This window comes from Electrona antarctica, assembly GCF_951216825.1.
Source record: "Electrona antarctica genome assembly, chromosome: 16".
In the NCBI taxonomy this organism is placed as follows: Eukaryota; Metazoa; Chordata; class Actinopteri; order Myctophiformes; family Myctophidae; genus Electrona; species Electrona antarctica.
In genome coordinates, this window is record NC_136797.1 from 40447056 (window position 1) to 40466264 (window position 19209).

Genomic DNA, 19209 nt, shown 5'->3' on the forward strand with positions numbered 1-19209 from the left:
CATTAAGACCTGCAGAGGCCGATTCTAAAGACTGAACTATACGTTTTCTGAACGTTTTCAAATATGAATTCAAAAATTACAAAAATGTTATGCTGCTATTAAATATTAATAACACAAGATGAAATCAAAGACAGATTACATTTGAAGGAAAATGTACTCTGTAACCATTGTGTAAAATACTTTTGTATGGATAGCATTTCGAGAATATTTTGCACAAACTAAACAGATGTAAAAATCTACGTTGTGTAAAAAGCATATGAGTGGGGGTCCTTAGTTGAAATTAAAAAAGATTGAGAACACACTGGTCTAACACAGGGGTTCTCAACCTTTTTGGCCGGGGACCCCCGGAAATGCTTTGGCAATGTCTCGGGACCCCCGCCCCGCCCCCTCCCGACCCCCAATATAAATTGACTGCTACAATAACCTTAAACCATTTTGGGCGGGAACCCCTTTTGGTGTTTTAAGCATTGTTATAATTTAGCTATTGAAAAATAGCAGATCTACAAGCTCATAGCGCGCCACTGAGTGGCGCGCTACGAGCTTGTAGGTCTGCTATTTTTGAAAAATCGTGAAAATAAAAATTTTAATAAACTTTTTTATTTTTTTGAAATATTTTTGGGGACCCCCTAAAATAATTTCGCGACCCCCCAAGGGGTCGCGACCCACGGGTTGAGAACACACTGGTCTAACAGAATCCTCCCATCCTGCATTCATGCGGTCTACTGGGAGATCTCTCATGGCTGTTACAGCCGGAGCCTTAACTTATTTCCATTCACAGCATATGCCAGACAGTGTGTTTCTGGCTGCCAGCTCCACGGCAATCCTTCCCAGTTAGCAGACATTTCCGCAAGTGTTAGACCAAAGAAAGATGGCACGGGACCACAGCTTAGACCCCGACTAACCTCATGTCTTCCCACATAGCTCGGTATACGAGCCGATGCCAAGTCGTCCTGTTGTCTCCTGAACCAGCGCCAAACATAAATGCATAATAACGCCAGGGTTGTGTGTGTGTGTGGGGGTGGGGGTGGGGGGGGGGGGGGGGGGGGGGGGGGGGAGTTATTCTCATGTTGTAGCAATCATATGGATGAATACTAGAACGCTCGCCTCAAAACACAGTCGGCGTAACTGCTCTGCCTGGTATTTCTAAGCGTAACCTCAGTAAACTATGCCTAAACGGTTAAAAGTAATATTATTATTTATTCCCAACCTTAACCTCAGTGAAATGGTGCCAAATCTCCTCTAAGATCTGCTATTTTCGCCACATGTTTGTGTATTATGATGACATACCCAGCATCCCTATTCTGGGCCAGAATAGGGATGTTCACATGGTTCAAGTGGTAAAGAGGTTCCAGTGTCTTGCTCAAGGACACTATGAAACGATGCTGGGATGAGCCAAGATCCAACCAGGAACCTTCCGATTCCCAGGCTGTACCACCTCATTCATTGCCACCCCTTAGTACAGTGGTTCTTTTTCATATCAGGGATCCCCAAATTCATTGATATATGTATTTGGCCACGGAAACCCATCTGAAAAGGTTTTGTGCCAGGGATCCCTAATGCTGCATTAAGCCATTCAGGCCTGACGTCGAAATAAAAAAAACTTTTGCTCTGAAAGAATATATATTCAAAGATTTGTGCCGCATTTTTACGATTTTTCAAAAATAGCAGACCTACAAGTTCATAGCGCGCCACTCGGTGGCGCGCTATGAGCTTGTAGATCTGCTATTTTTCAATAGCTAAAGTATAACATAATGCTTAGTTAAAACACCAAAAGGGGTTCCCGCCCCAAAATGGGTTAAAAGCTATAATATGACACAGATGCGTCCTCAGGTCTAAATGGGTTAAACAACATTTACAAAAAAAGTTTTTAAAGAAATAGCAGGTGTATAAGCTTTCAGCGTGCTCTGGCCTGAAAGAGACCTACGCTTTTCTGGGCATGGAGGGGTGGATCTAGCCTGGGTAAACCTCTCCCCCTCGCCAGGGTTCTGTGGGGCTCGCCCCATGCTTAAATCACATGGACAATTCATTAGCAACTAATTGCTCATCACCATATCTAAATTGTATGAATGAATGAATGAATGAATGAATGAATTCATTAGTTAATTCATGATTTATTTTCTTGTCTGGCTGCCTTTCACAGCCCATCCCTTACGTGATTATTAAGACACAATGTTAATTACATTGTATTTCCTGTGCCAACACGCACCAACAGGTAACAAACACTGCAGGATCCTGTATCCTGTTTTCTAGGATACAGCAAGGGAAACCAAATTAACACATGAACCCTTCTGTGCTATGGCGAACATTCAGCAAAGATAGGTGATTTACAAGCTCACAATGTGTTGCAAACGTGTGAGAATGTAGACTGGCTAAGTGGCAATTTGCGGGCGGCAAAAGGATTTGGTGTAGAGCGGGGGAAAAAGGAGGCAGAGCGAGTATGTATCAACCCCCGAGGGAACATGGTCAACAAAGTATAAACATTAAGTGGATAAATTACGTTGTTTTCTGCATACTACGTGGGCTCTGTGACTGTGTCATGTTTGTTTTCAAAACGGGATCTCTTTCAAAGAGGATTATCCTCCAGCCCTTGTGGTTTCATGGTATAATCTGTTTGTGTGTGTGGGGGGGGGGGGGGGGGGGGTATGATTTGTAAATGGGGGTCTTGCAGGTTTATCTCTGCAGTCTGCAGCATGCCTTTGTTCTGAGTCACGGTGTGTTGGGATTCTGGGAATATAGAAAACTTAGTTCACGCCACTAAGACTTTAGACACAGTTGAAGTGAATCAACCACACAGTTTACAGTTACACGATTAGTTCATTATGCCACATCACTACCTGCACTTCCCTTGTGTACACACACCGCAAATCCCCAAGTGTCAGTTTAAGCCTAACTTATACCGGTACTTCAGTTGTGCACAAGTGTTGCGCACCGAAAAGAGACAATTAATCTACAAGATCACAATGTGTTGTGCTGCCATGCATTTGTGACCTTGAAGATCAGCTTTTTTGTGTAATAGTGTACAAATGTTCACTATTTGTATACTTTTCACGGAGTTAAATTAACACAGGGAATTTCATAATGCTCATCGGCGGCGATGCCCCCCCCGTTGCAGATCAGTGGAGAGGAAGTTGAGTTTGTGACTTCCTTCACCTACCTTGCTTTGATCCATCATCACAAACAATGGCAACATAACAACAGAAATAAACCGGAGACGTGCCCTGGCAGCCAGTGCCATGAAAACACCCTGGAAGCCACTGTGGAGACACCACTCCATATCAAGAGAGACCAAATTAAGGATATACAACACCTCAGAAACCTGGCCTCTCAACAAGACCCTGGCTGCCAGAATTGATGGCTTTGATAGTAGAGCATTGCGCACAATAGAGCGTCGCAGTCCCGCCTCCTACCCTGGACCAGGAAATGAATCCCAATGCATTTATCTCATAGACATTTCTTAAAGTATTTATTTAAAGACGGTTACGCCGCGGACAAAGCCAACTCGAGTCGTGACAACTCATGACAACACAAACAATATTTTGGACCAAACAAATAATTACAAAGAAGAAAAACAACAAAAAAAGTGTTGTAACCTGCCGTTTTTTTCTTCTTTCTAATTATTTGTTTGGTCCAAAATATTGTTTGTGTTGTCATGAGTTGTCACGACTCGAGTTGGCTTTGTCCGCGGCGTAACCGTCTTTAAATAAATACTTTAAGAAATGTCTATGAGAATAATGCATTGGGTTTCATTTCCTGGTCCAGGGTAGGAGGCGGGACTGCGACGCTCTATAGAGGGGATAAAATGGCAAGATAGGGTCTCCAACGTCACGCTGCGGGAACGCATCCAACAGCCCCCGCGTCCCCAACTGGCAGCCCAGCGACGGATGCGCTGGTATGGCCATGTCAAAAGACTCCCCCCTGAACACCCAACTCACGCTATCCTTCACTTTGATCCAAAATCCGCTGGCTGGAAACGCCCCCGCGGTGCCCCCCCGCACACAATGGATTGATGGCGTCACCAGGGACTTACACCAACTGGGCTTGTTGTCGCTGACTGAAGCCGAGCCCCTAGCATTGGACCGACCCAAATGGAGAAGATTGGTGAAACTGATAGGCTCTACGCATGGCGACGCCCCCCGCCGCCGAGCAAGAGACCTGATAATGATGATGATTTCATAGTGTGGGCAGTTGCTTTCAAGGACCCCCAAATGAACTGTGGCCTAAGACAGGGGTTCTCAACGTTTTTTGGCCGGGGACCCCCGGAAATGCTTTGGCAATGTCTCGGGACCCCCGCCCCGCCCCCTCCCGACCCCCAATATAAATTGACTGCTACAATAACCTTAAACCATTTTGGGCGGGAACCCCTTTTGATGTTTTAAGCATTGTTATAATTTAGCTATTGAAAAATAGCAGATCTACAAGCTCATAGCGCGCCACCGAGTGGCGCGCTACGAGCTTGTAGGTCTGCTATTTTTGAAAAATAGTGGAAAAAAAATTAAAAAACAAAATCTTTTTTTTTTTTTTTTTTTTTTGGAAAATAATTTGGGGACCCCCCAAAATAATTTGGCGACCCCCCCCCGAGGGCTCGCGACCCACGGGTTGAGAACCCCTGGCCTAAGAGATGAATTAGGCCATGGACGCCCATTTTAAAATATTTTCTGCAGGGACACCCATAAGAGAAGAGTTTTTATGTTTAATTGGATTTAGTACCTGCATTCTAGGTGGGGAGATAGGGTATAAACACAGCTGTTGCTGTATTACATTGCAGCTTAGAGAAAACTATATTAAGAACTGCATGTGAGAGATAGTTATACATGAACATGGGAAAGGTTAGCTTGGGATAAACCTTTGAAACAAATAGCAGCAGCATTTCAATGTTTTGTAAGTGGAGAGCAACACACTCTACCGTTATCTCCCCGGGATCCGATGATAATTCTGACGGAGCATTAGTCCGACATGTGGGAACAACGGTCGGACTAGCTGTTATGGTTAGGTTAGGGTTTGAGGTTGGTTGACGGTCTAATGACTGTCGGACCAATAATAGTGTCGGAAGGAACTAAAGCCTGTACCCAATTATCCATAATCGTATAAATGATGGATAAGGGGTCAGGGCAGATAGGCCTTTTCAGGCAAGGGTCAGAATAGATTATGGACTTAGATGGTTCTTCGTCGACAACTGCTCAATTTTGTTTTGATTGATCAGTTCAGTATATTTTCTCAAGACAATAAACCCACCTTTGAATTTAATTCAGTTGAATGGAAGATTGAGTGAACCATGTGACCTGAATAGACATCTTATATATTCTCTCATTGGTCTACCTTCTAGCCCAGGGGTGGGCAACTGGCGGCCCGGGGGGCACATGCGGCCCCCACCTTCACTTAATGTGGCCCTCAGGTTAATGTCAGGATACTGATATAATATTGGTTTCAGCTGTTTACAATTCCACGACATGCAAACATGACCCGCTTTAATTACTTCAGTCTAAATTAGTAGCTCAATGCTCAACACAAGTATAATTAAAAGGCATTTGGAATTACATAAAGATTTTCGTTTTCAGGATTCCAATTCAAAAATAGCAAAAATGTAAGATTTCAATTCGAATATAGCAAAAATAGGCGACGACAGTAATATATGGCCCTAGGGAGTGAGTGTGGAAATATAGTGGCCCTCTCCATCGTCAAAGTTGCCCAGCCCTGTTCTAGCCGGTGAAATATTAGTGAAATTAAAACGTTCCTCATTTTGCTGAATTGGAACCCGGCACGACCCCCACCGGGGTTCCTCGGTCATCCAAATCAACTACAAACACATGCATAATGTCCTTATTGTCCCTACAACAACAGCCAACACAGCTTGATCCGCTCTTCCATTGAGTCACTTGTTGTCTCCACTCTGACCAACTATAAATGGGCTGAAAGGCTTCAAAAGCAGGAATGCCGCTGAGAGAATGACCAAAGTTTTAAATGTATGACATTCACCATATTTGTTGTCTTGGCCCCGCTTAGACTCAGAGCAGAGCGGTTCCCATTCCCAACCTTTTCTGGATCAGGGCCCGCTTGAAAATCTTTTGGAAAATGCACGCGGCCCGTCACCCATGATGACCACGTTAACAGTTTGTTATTGTTAACGTGGTCATCATGGGTGAAGGGTCAGGCCTCATTCACACGTACCAAACACCAATCAAGCAATGTTTGGTCGTTTTTTTGTTTTTTTGGGCCACCACAATGCTTTTCCAATGGGAGTCACATGGTTTGATCAAACATTTGTGTTTGATCGCTGATTAATGATTGCTCCCCCCTCATCAAACAAAAATGTTTGGTCAAACCATGTGACTCCCATTGAAAATGAATTGGAGCAGCAATCAAAAAGCAATCAGGCATCACACACGGACCAAACATTTGTTGTGTAGGTGTGAACTAGGCCTTAGTGTCCATGGGTGGCTTTCATTAATTTAGATTGTATTCGTTTTTTATTTGAATAGAAGCCTAATCAGCATCTGAGCAACATTGAATGTATTTTTATGAATTATTCATCTTTAATGTATTTTTTGATAGTTAAAACTTAAAACATGTCTAAAAGAACCTAAAATCAAATGTATTAGGTGATAGCTAAATAAGAGACATAATCTGATTAATCGATTAATCGTTTAAATAATCGGCCCGATGAATCGATTATGAAAATAATCGTTAGTTGCAGCCCTAATTATTTGGGAGACCACTTATAATGATCCTCACGGCCCACCAGTGGTCCCACCCGCAGAATGACTAGGAGTAGGATACAGGAAGATGTGTGTGTGTGTGTGTGTGTGGGGGGGGGGGGGGGGGGGGGGGTTGTCGTATATAGTAAAATCCTGAGTGTTAACATAACTCAAGAGTGTCACTTTTTACACTCTCAGAGGTAAATTGACACTCAGGATTTTGACTGTGATTTTGTGTGCAAGTAAATACAAATTACGAAGTACATTTTCAAAAATTTACTGAAATCTTCCTGAAATTTCTGAAATGTAAAAATAACAGATCTACAAGCTCACAACGGACACGTCAGGAATATTTTCATTATATTTGAAATAGGGCTTTAGGGCATAAAACCGGTCATAAATCCTATTTCCTCCTGGTGGGAGGAAAGGAAGGTTACCTCAACTCAACCCGAGAGACGGACGGAGAGAGAGAGAGAGAGAGAGAGAGAGAGAGAGAGACAGAGACAGAGAGAGAGAGAGAGAGAGACAGAGACAGAGACAGAGACAGAGACAGGCATCTTTTTAAACCATTTGAACATTGTCAACAGGTGACACAAGTGTTGACAGCCTGGAGGAGGAGGTGATCTGCCTGGCGGGATAAAAGTGAATGGAATGTGGAGCCAGGAACAAGCCCTGACAAAACCATTTGCTTCCCTGACCCTAAGCGAGCGAGCGAGCGTTGTGCCTAGTATTAACCAGTGGTGGGAAAAGTACTCACAATTTGTACTTAAGTAAAAGTATCAACACAACACTGCAATGTAGAAATACACTCGTAAAAGTAAGTAAAAGTCCGGAATCCATAATGTGCTTGAGTAAAAGTACAAAAGTATTGGCATCGAAATGTACTTAAATTACCAAAATAAAAATCGGCTATTTTCAAATGGCCAAAATGTATATCGGGCTGAAGTGGTTAATGTTTTGGAATAATACAAAGTAATTAGTAACTAAAGTTTACAGTACTTAAGTACATGTACTTTTTCCGTAAGGTTGCTTGCAAATATTGTTAGTTGCAGGGTTGCCTGTTTGTAGGGTTTCTTTCCAAAGTGTAGTTGCTTATTTGCGGCCCCTAAACGGAAACTATTTTGTGGCACAGACCCCATATAAGATTTGTGTAAAATGTTCCTACAAGGTTCCGTTGTGAGCTTGTAGATTGGCTATTTTTAATAGCTCATGTATATTGGCCTAGGCCTGCTTCTTTTTTACTTGTTTTCATATAAACCAGGTTGCTTCTTTGGCGACACTGATGATGCTCCTTTGCGGCTGCTGCCGTGCGCCGATGGTATAGCATAGCAGATCTACATGCTCACGTATGACGAAGTAAGTGCTTATTGCAGTGGTTCTCAATGTGGGGACCGGGGGACCCCAGGGGTCCTCCTTAGAGGGATTCTGGAGAGGGGTCCCCGGCATGATTAATATAGCCTACTGTGTCATCACATCAGTTTGACCACTTTAACCCTATTTTATGCTTTGGCTTTTCAAAAATCTTGTAAATTTGCTTGCTTTTAATGTATATAATTTAGATATATACTTTATATTATGTAGACATAGCATTCTAGTACTATATACTTGTTTAATTGTACAGATATCTTACTGTTAGATGGATGCTAGCTATGATCCTTGAAGACTATTTCTTCTCTGGAATAAAAGTGTCTTCTAAATTGTAAAAATACAAAACTCCTCTTCTGGGGGTCCCTCCCTGGCACAAAATCTTTTCATATGGGGGGGATCGTGACCAGATACATTTGGGGGTCATTGAAATGAAAATGTGACGAGTGACGACTACCGGCTTAACGTATGCTTAACGCTTCGATTGATTGATTGAATACTTTAACAGTTTGCAGAAAAGAGCAAAGGAAAGTAGGATTTAAAACCCAAGAAAGCCTACCGTATATGGGTTGTTTCCATTGGGGAAATAAGCGTATGAAAACGTACAACGAACGTACGGTACAATGTTGTCCTGCGAAGACGGCAGGAGATCTACAAGCTTGCAGATCTGCTATGGCTGGAAGTATAAATCAGGCTTAACGCGACAGCTCTACAGTCTCCCCCTCAAGGTTTTTTTGGGGGGGGAAGAGGTTTGGCAGCTTGTCTCTTTTCCTGATCTAACACCCTCTAACTACCTCGACACCCTCTATTTATCCATTGTGTCCTTTAGTTTAGTGTCACTGCAAAAGCATCCTTAAGGCTGTCTCCTCACAGACCGTGCATATATTAACGCAGTGGTTCTCAACCTTTTTCTGCGACCCACCCCCAAAATAATCATCTTTTTTTAATTGGGGGCCCAAAACAATTATCATATTTGAACTGGGGCCTTACATTTAGTTTGACTCGGTTCCACGGATACATACAGTATTGTGAAAATAGTAGATCTACAAGTTAAAGCTTAAGGCAAGGTCATAGACGTGGGTTTTAGCTACCTCTTAACCTCAACCTCTTGCCATCCGGGCAATGTTTGATCAGTTTTTTTAGTATAGTTTGTTGATTACTTTTATCATTACATTGTCCCTTCAGTGTCAACTGGGGCCCCCCATAACCCATAGGTTGAGAATCACTGTATTAATGGGTCATATCACTTTGGTCTTTAGTCAACAACTTTGTGGTCAATTGACGATGAATTGAGTACAATTGCCCACAATGAAAACAAGCCCCCTGCGGCTTTCTATGCTATCCTTTTAGCACAGGCTCTCTTTTCCCGGTGATTCACCCAGGTCGACGTGGTTTTTAGGTTAGCTTTAGGCATAATTTCTGTGAGTTTAAGGTTAGAGTTAGGCATAGTGTTTGTGAGGTTAGGGTTAGAGTCAAGGGTGGTTTTAGGCATAGTTTTTGTGAAGTTAAAGGTTAGGGTTTAGACTCAACCTGGGCGATGCATCAATGAAAGAGGGAGTCCCCTTTTTAGCATGGCTTTTGTAACTGTACCGGCTTACTGTTTCCAAACGTGCTAATAATTTAGTAATAAAGTATTCAATCAGTCAATCAATTTCAGTAGCCATTGTGAAATGGTTCAGTTCTCACACCATGGAAAAATATGCACTTGTTCACTGTTAATTGTTCACTGTGTGTGTGTGTGTGTGTGTGTGTGTGTGTGTGTGTGTGTGTGTGTGTGTGTGTGTGTGTGTGTGTGTGTGTGTGTGTGTGTGTGTGTGTGTGTGTGTGTGTGTGTGTGTGTGTGTTTGTGTGTGCGTTCTCTCTCGCAGGTGGTGAGAGCAACCAGAGAGCAATAAAAAAAACTCAGCAGACAGAGGCCACCACAGGCCTAAACATTCTTCAACTAGCCTAATAATATATGAATAATAAATAAATGGATTTAAATAAAACACCCTTGCCACCTATTCATGTCTGCCTGTTTATAAGCCTTGCTAAATTACGAGTATAGCTCACATGACCAACATCGAGGTAGAGGCATACATGTAGTATGTATGGCTATAGCCTACAGAAATTCAAAATAAAGTGGCGAAATGTCTCAATATAAAGTGGACAGTGTTAGATTTTTAGTGTACAAAATACAAATAGAACAATTTGTAGGCCTACACAGATAAACTACTGCTCAAGTGAAGCTGCAATCCCAACAGCCATGAGTGACCCTTGAAGGCTACATGTAGGCCAGTGGTTCTCAAAGTGGGGTCCAGGGACCCTCAGAGGTCCTTGAGGTGGTTCCAGGGGGTCCCCAACAAAATGTGTTTTGCAAAATCAAATTCAGTTAAACTACTTTAACTTTAATCCTATATACATTGACTATCCGATAGATCGGCTATTTTCGGCTAGATCGGCTATTTTCAAAAAAGCTTGAACAAATGTGACATTTGGAATATCTTTGAAACATTTTAACAACACAAATCTTGTATGGGGGGTCCTTAACATGAATACGTTTGAGAACAACATGATAGATAGGTGATTTTTGTTTGAATAGGTGTTAAATAACTCTGTCTTTCCATAGCATCATCATGCATTGCACTACTAGAGCGTTTGTTCAGTAACAGGGTTTTCCACGTCTTTCCAATAGTAGGCTAAACAAAGGCCTATAGGCTATACATTTTCAGGTCGGTATCTTACAATTGGAAGAGATAACTCATATATCATCATAAACATACCTGATAGGCGGCATATGCCTACATCATTCAGGATAAACAGGGATTACATGAGCAGTCAAAATTGGAATTGAAACACTATACAATTTATGCTGATAATTGGGTTCTCTCTCCTGATTGGATGAAGTTGGCGACCCACCAGAAAAGGTATTTTTATGTTTATTAAAGAGATGGAGAGGTGGGGTCGGGAGACCCCTGTTGTTACTGAACACTGCAACGCTTTTCATATCAAGGTCCATTATTTAGGAGATTTTGCCTCGACCCAAAACTTGTATTTATTTTGTTATTGTTGGATTATATTTTGTCCAAAATTCCATGCTGTATAGATGTTGGTAGCACAGGAGAGACGTGCCGCAATAGTGATAAAAAAAAATACTTCTACATTCTCTAATTGTGTACTAGACTTCTTGTAAATTAAGTAATGCAGATGTTTAACAATAACTTAACACTTGGTCCATTTGGTTTCATTTTACATTCTCAATAGTTAAAGATCTATAGTACAAGGGTCCACTCCATTTGGTTACCAACTCATCATTTAGCTGGGGACCACCTGGAACCCCCTCAAGGACCACTGGTGGTCCCTGGACCACTGGTTGAGATTGAACCACTGATTTAGCTCCTATAAGAATATAATTGAGCTTTAACTGTTTTAACAAATAACCTTTAAACAAGCAAATGCTCAAGACATGATGTTGCATTGCACACTTTGCCACTTACTTCTGCCGTGCTCTTTCATGAACGCGATCAGATCCATGTATTCCTTGTAGTCGTCCTGGTAGGGCAGAGCCTCCACCGTGATGTTCATCTCGGACTTCAGGTTCATGAAAATCCCCTCCAGGATGAAGTAGTGCGGCCGGTCATCCTCGCGGAGGTCGTAGTAGATGACCACGGCCCGCGACGTCCAGTTGAAGTGCGCGTGGAGCATGTTGGCGAAGTCGCCGAGCTTGGTGGTGGACGGGCCGGCGCGCACCGTGGTCCGGTAGTCGTAGCGCTTGTCGAAGCCGTACGCGGGACCCCCCGCCGTGATCAGCGGCAGCTTCCAGTGGGACGCGAACCGTCCCACGGAGGCCAGCGGGTACACGCACCCGGGGCCGAAGAACGCGTCCGGCTCGTTGTACATCTTGGCGTCCACGGCCACGACCTGCGCCTTGCTGGGCTCGCAGGAGCCCGTGGCCGGGTCCTCCGTGCTGAAGTTCAGGATGTTGATGGTGTGCCCGAGCAGGAGTCCGTACTTTGGCCGCAGGTCCTCGTGCGCCATGAGGATGGCGGGCAGGACCCTGGCCAGAGCCCACGGGTACTGGTGGTAGTTGTCCGGGAGCATCACCGCCACGGTTATGTTATTTGTTTTCCCCGCTGCCGCCGCCGCTCCTCCTCGACACCTGGCCAGCAACGCGCAAAAGAATGCCGTGAAGAAATAGTATCCGAGGAGTTCGCTTCTGTATCCCATTATGTCACGTTGTTGTTTGCTGCTGCTGTGAGGGAAAAATCCACGTAGAAGGAAAAAACGGCTCCGCGTGAGTTTACCTTTTGGAGTTGAATGATGGCTGGCGGACCCAAAACCAAACCATATGTCTTTTTTCGCGTCAAACAAAGTCCGTATAAAGCGACGAATTGCTTCTTCGCCGTCCCATTTGCGCCATCTATCTTTGAAATAATAGTTTTTTTTGGGGAGGGGGGGGGTGCGTTCTTAAACTATTTTTCACTCCTCCAGTGCAGCGCAGTTCTCCAGCTGATGTTGCTTAAGCCCCCAGCTCTGACAGTGTGAGATAACATCCATCCTGGAAGTTAAATCAGAGCAACCTTCTCTGTACAGCCCCCCAAAACGTCACATTTTTCTACACAGCTCAACATGAGCGGGCGCGAGGCGCCCCCTGCCTTCTACGTAACTCCGTGCGCTCCTCGTGCGCAATTCTTTGGAGACGGAGACCCCTTTGTAAATTAAAATTCAGTGGTTCTAAAATATTTTAATTCCAAGTCAAGGACCCCCTGGCTCTAACATCCATTCGCACACTCAGATATAAACTGGAGTCTGGACCCCACTTGGAGAATCACTGTCATAATTATTTGTTGTTTCCCTGTGCTCTGTCCTTTCATCTGTATACAAAATCTTCCTATACTGTGTCTCTTGACTTGAGGTCTGAGGATCAAAAATAATAATCTATATGTGACAGAATTCAATGTAAGAATGGATTTTGCACAGATGATCTCCATTAAATCAGGAGTACTCACCCAGCTGCCTGCAATACAGAAGGCCTGGTCCAGTTCGCTTGCCATGTCTGCTTATTATAAGCGACTCTGGGTAGCGATATTGGTAGGTTTGGGAGGCTTTTGTTTCCAAATGTTGTTTTAAACCAGTGGACCCACACATGTGTTGTGTATTTGTCTGCAAAACATCACCTGCAATTATTTTGTGCCATGGACCCCCATACCAGATGTGTGTTGTTAACATGTTTAAAAAACTATTCCCACATTTTATTCACCAACATTATTTTGAAAATCTACAGGCTCACACGGCGTCTTGTGTAGCTTGTTGCTTCTTTTGGGCTTGATTTCGTAGACATTGATTTTGTTTTGATTGTATTGCTGTATTGTTGTATTGTGCCTTTTTTGGCAATGTAAACGTATGTTTTCTCATGCCAATAAAGCCCTTTGAATTTAATTTAATTGATTGCTTGTTGTTTCTGTCGCAAAATCTGGCAACGCTGGTTTGGTCACACACAGGCTAAGTACGAACTACTCTAGTCTCTATTTATTAATTTAGAAAGTGAAGACAACTCACCCCGGTGAGTTATCCAGTATTCCCCACTTTTGGGGAAATGAAATGAAATGAAATCTATATTTACCCAGGGTATCTGGGCTAAGCTCAAGAACTTGTTTCCAGCCAGGCCCTGCTCATAGAACACATTTCATCGTAGTGGTTGATGCCTTGTTCAAGGGCATTTCAGCGGTGGTAATTTTAACGTGTCGGACGGCTGGTTCGAACTGGGAACCTTCCGGTATCTAGACCGCGCCGCTATCCGTTCGGCCACCGCTGCCACATGCCACCAGGGAACCAGTGGCAAGTAAGTAAATAACAGCAATCAAACCACCAGACCGTGAATGAAGGTTTTAAATGAAAAATTAATACAGACTAGTAGTAAATAAATAAATAGAGACTAGAGTAGTTCGTACTTAGCCTAATAAGTGACCAAACCGGGGATCTCGACTGCATAATGTGTGGTAGTGGGGCCGGGCACTGCGTTTGCGCTCTCCCCTGATAAACTGTTAAAAATAAAACAAAAGTGGTATTCTTTCCGTGTTTATGTTGTCGCAGAATTTAAATAGACAATTTCTCACGCTGTTTAAAGAATTTCTAGTTATCTTTATATTCAGGTCAATTAGTAGCCTAATCTATTTGAAGTGTAGCCTCGGCCAGGGGCGTAAGGTTCTTAAAACGTCAGGGGGTGCTCCCCAGCCCCGCCTCTCTCCCCCCCCCCCCCCCCCAGCCCCCCGACGCGGGGAAAAACGTTTTTTTTTTCTTTTTCGTTTGGTACTTTATTTACAGTTTGCTATTGAACACAGTGCGCTTTCAGTTCACAACAAACACATTAAATTGTTTCAAGGTTCAAGGTTGTGCTTTATTGTTACATCTTGTGTACAGGTACACGTACATAAGAGTAAAACTTATTTTTGTTTGGCTTCCTTCAGACAATGCAGCAGCAATAATATAATACGACAATATAATACAATATAATACGACATCAAAACAGCAAAACACAGCAAACAAAAAAGAATATAGAGTGCAAAAAAGAGCAAAAATATAATACGACAGCAAAACAGCAAAACACAGCAAACAAAATAGAATATAGAGTGCAAAATAATAGCGTAATTGTGGCCGTCGCCCTCCGGTGTCGAATCGGCGGGGAATCATTATTTGTTTCGGTACAGCTTTTCAAGCCCAACAGTTGGGCTCCCTTGCTGCTGCAGTTGTCTTTTCCCAAAGTGGCTGGAAACCTTCACGAAGAGACGTTATGTCTCCTCTGAGCATGTCCAACTTGTCTGCAGCTTGCTGGAGGTGCAACTCGTGGCTTTGGAGAGAAGCGTTGACTGTTTCCACTCGTGAAAAAAAAGTCAGCATCATTTGCAGGGAGAAAAAGGTGGTAAACTTCTTTAGCAGCGAAAACAGGCCACCGGCCTTCGTAGCTGAGTTGTCGTCTGATTGATGCATAGCATCGAGAAAGTCCAGGATTGCACTGTAGTTGGAAAGCACTGCTTGTAACGACGCCGCTCTCACGGTCCAGCGTGTTGGGCACAGAGGTTTCAACGCCGGCGCATCGTCGCAGCAGAACAAAAGCCACCTTATTAGCATTTGAATGAATGAATACCTGTTCGCCCAGACAGTGGCCCAAGCACCTAAAGGTGTGTGGAATGTGCCTACGTGTCTTGTTTTTGTTTTGACTTCAGTGTTGCCACATTGTGTGAGAGAAATAAGCCAACCCACCTCCAAAAACCAGGGAAGGGGATCTTCAGCCCTTGATTACGTGACAAAATGAGGGGATATCTCAGTGGGTGCTATTTGGCTTATTAATTTTTCAGGGGGTGCACAAGCCCTCAAGCACTCCCATAGTTGACGCCGTTGGCCTCGGCCCTCGGATCAAGACGGTCATCCTACGCGAGTCTTGTATCAAGGACTTTTATGTGAATCACCTCGAATGAAACTATGATGATGATAATGATCGTGTGCATTGATGTTGCAGAGCATTTATTTTATTCCGAATAGCCCATTTTCCTGTTCATAGATACAAGTTAAATAAGTTTGAGGGAACGCTGCGCCCTCTTGTGGAGAATGGCTTGAACTGAATAGGATTTTTGGTGTACCTGCAAAAGTAGTAAAGGGTACCTGAACATTGTCAGTCACCATTATAAAAAGCTCCAAAGTCCACACACCCAAAGTTGCAGAACTCAACACCTGACAGAAATAAATAAAGATGATTGTCTGTATTTTAAATGAAAGAATAGCACATAGTTGCATAGCCATATAGTATATTCATCCATCTGGCCTGGCTGAGACAAAAAGTAGAAAAAGAGGTACTGTAGCTGTCAAGTGTGACATTAAAACAAAGTCTTCACACTACTGACCAGAGGGCCTGAGGATAGTGCTCATATATCTGGTATCATTGTCCCATTTATTGGACAGCTGCTTGCATTTACTTGATGTGAATTGGGAAGTTTGCACAACTGACAGAAAAATAACTCTTCACTATTCTTTCAAAGCATATTCATCTTCATCTTCCTCTTTTGTGACTTTAACAACTTGTAGAACACATTCAGTTTGTCAATGAACTACAATGACTGAGGCCGTGTATGTTAACACCAGGCCAGACCTGACAAAGAAGGTCAGATTTGGCCGAGGAGAGATGGAGATGGAGGAGAGAGGAGAGAGAGAAGAGGGGATAGAATATTATATCTATCTCACTCCAGATGACTAAGGCGGCGGCGGTGGCTCAGGGGTAGAGTGTCTGGATTGTAACCGTAAGCTTGCCAGTTCGAACCCAGGCTCCCCAGAGTACTGTGTGCTAGTTGGTGCCTTGCATGGTTTCCGCTGCCATCGGTGTATGAATGGGTGAATGTAATGCACAATCTCTGTAAAGCGCCTTGGATAAAGGTGCTATATAAATGCACCATTTACCATTTACCATTTATGACCCCTTCTATGAGACTGCAGGCGGCCTTGACCCTGGGACACAGCAGGATGCTGCACAGAACGACACAGCACAAGAGCAGCTTGGAGATAAAATTAACACACGGACAGTGTAGTGGTGTCTGAAGAAGTGGGTAAACAAACATTCTTTAAAACCATTACAACGTGATCCATTCTATAAAGGAACTGTGCCCTGTATGTATAAAAAACAAACAAACAGAAGAGTCAGAAAAAGTGACTCTGAATGATACTCTATTCATTTCAGTTTACTTAATTTCAATTATGATTATGCAGCAAAAAAGATCTTGGTCTCTTCTTTTTTCTTGTAGAAAAATAAAAAGCCTTTAATTTAAAGTGGCTATAATGCTAATGCATTGCAAGAATTAAAATGCACAAATTGGTGCAATGCATTAGCCACTTTAAATTAAAGGTTTTTTTCTATAAGAGTGCCTTGGGTCTCTTCTTTTTTGCATCAATTCTGTCACCCAGTTGTACCCAGGGACGGATTAACCCCCACGAGGGCCCCTGGGCCGATAATGTTTGCAGGGCCCCCTTAGCGCGTGTGCGAGCGACATTTTCGTGTTTTTCCGTGTTTTTATCATCCTTTTGACCTACATTTAACAAAATCAATGGCCAATGAAGGGCCCCAGGAGCCCTTTTCAGGACATCAAACCTAGTACCGCACAGTCCAATGTCTCCGAAGGGCCCCTGAGAGCCAAGGGCCCCTGGGCCACGGCCCCACTGGCCCAATGGCTAATTTGTCCCTGGTTGTACCAAAGCAAAGCAAAGCAAAGTTCTTTGTTTACCCAGGGTGAATGGACTAAGCTCGAGATGCTTGTTTACAGCCAGACCCTGCTCATAGGGCACTTCAGCGGTGGTAATTTTAACGTGCCGGTCCGGGGATTCGAACTGCCGACCTTCCGATAACAAGACCGCTCCGCAAACCGTTCGGCCACCGCTGCCCCACCAAAGAGCACCTTGTTGGAGATTTCTACTCTGGCCAAACAGATGCGCTCCTCCTTCCTCTCTTTTTTCTATGATTATGCAGGTTTAATCAAAAACATTCTAATTTCAGGAAGAAATAGAATAAGAAATATTTTAGCTATTTTTGAAGCAGGCATGCTTATGTGGTGAAGGAGACACATAAGCTGGTCTTGTATTCACAAATAATGGTCAGCATTCAGCAATATCCATAGAAATACTATAATACTGTGAATTCAAATAATAAAAAACAAAAAATAAAATTGCATTCCAGTTTTATTCACTTTTCAGCCAAGCAGCGCAGTGCTTCGTGTTTACTCTATTAACATACAGGAAAAGTACAAAAACACTTCCTGTAATGAATATGAAGTGCAACACTGTAAAGAAATTCAAATGTATCATTAACTTGTTTCTGGTATTGACTGTGCACTGACATAACCTGGTAGTAGAGTCTACTACCAGGTTATGTCAGTGCACAGCCAATAAGTAAACATCTAGGGCTCCAATTTCGTCGCAGCCTTTATCTGCGACGCGACCCGCAATTCAGCTGCTGCCCGAAAATTACGAATATAGGAGCTTCCTCTGTCCCTTAACAGTATTTTGGTCCAGTGTCACTCGCTATCCTTTTTGCCGACACCGGTATTTGCGCCTAGAGGTGTGGTCCTAAAACACCTACATTACCCGTTATATTATGCATAGGTGTGTTTATATACTAAGGGCTCCAATTTCGTCTCATCTTTCTAAATACACTGTTTGGGGATTTAGCAGTGGGGAAGGGGTTTATCTGAAGAACGTTTATCTGTGGAACCGAGTCAAACAAAATGTAATGGCCTATATAGTCTCCTACATTCCAAGTGCTTGTCAGGGCAGGGCATCCCCAGTTCAAATACCGGTATAATTCTTTTGGGGGATCCCTAGTTCAAATATGATTATTTTGGGGGGTTCCCAGTTCAAATATGATTCTTTGGGGGGGTCCCCAGTTCAAATATTATTCTTTGGGGGGGTCACAGCCTGAAAAGGTTGAGAACCACGGATCTAGGACAGTGGTTCTCAAAGTGGGGTCGAGAGACCCTCAGGGTTCCTTGAGGGGGTTATACAGTAAATGGTCCTTTACACTACAGGTTTGTAACTCAGAGAGTGTATCTCTTGCAACGGCTAATAGGAAAGGTGGGTTTCGAGGGCAGTTTTGAAGGATGTGAGGGTGGTGGGAGGGAGCCTCTTTGATGTGGTTAAGGAGTGTGTTCCAAAAACAGCAACTGGAAACGTCCTTATCACCTCTCAGGTCCTTTTGGGGATTTCCATTTGGTTGGAATCACTGTCAGGACTTGTGTCAGGACCTGCGTCTGTCTGTGTGTGTGTGTGTGTGTGTGTGTGTGTGTGTGTGTGTGTGTGTGTGTGTGTGTGTGTGTGTGTGTGTGTGTGTGTGTGTGTGTGTGTGTGTGTGTGTGTGTGTGTGTGTGTGTGTGTGTGTGTGTGTGTGTGTGTGTGATGGGTTACGAGCATACTGGAGTTGCAGTAGACGTTTTCTTGTGATCTGATTCTCCTCCTCCTTAGTACACGATCTGCAAACAGGTGAACAAGAGAAAGACGATAATATAAAAATCCAATACACCATAATTTGGTGCTTAAGAATTGAGACCCTTATGGGACCATTTGGTTTCATTTTACACTCTCAAGAATTGTTAAACATCTGCATTACTTAATTTGTGTAGTCTACAGAATTAGACAATGT

General features: G+C 43.3%; 1 protein-coding gene across 1 annotated transcript in view; it reads right to left on the reverse strand.

Annotated features, from left to right (window-relative positions):
* npr2 (natriuretic peptide receptor 2) overlaps positions 1 to 12499 on the reverse strand; it is a 95719-nt gene extending 83220 nt beyond the window's left edge. The window contains exon 1 of the mRNA XM_079525096.1: positions 11534 to 12499. Within this exon, the coding sequence (XP_079381222.1) occupies positions 11534 to 12263 (730 nt within the window). The 5' untranslated portion in view covers positions 12264 to 12499. The remainder of the gene's footprint in view (positions 1 to 11533) is intronic.
* Between the last annotated feature and the right edge of the window lie 6710 nt (positions 12500 to 19209).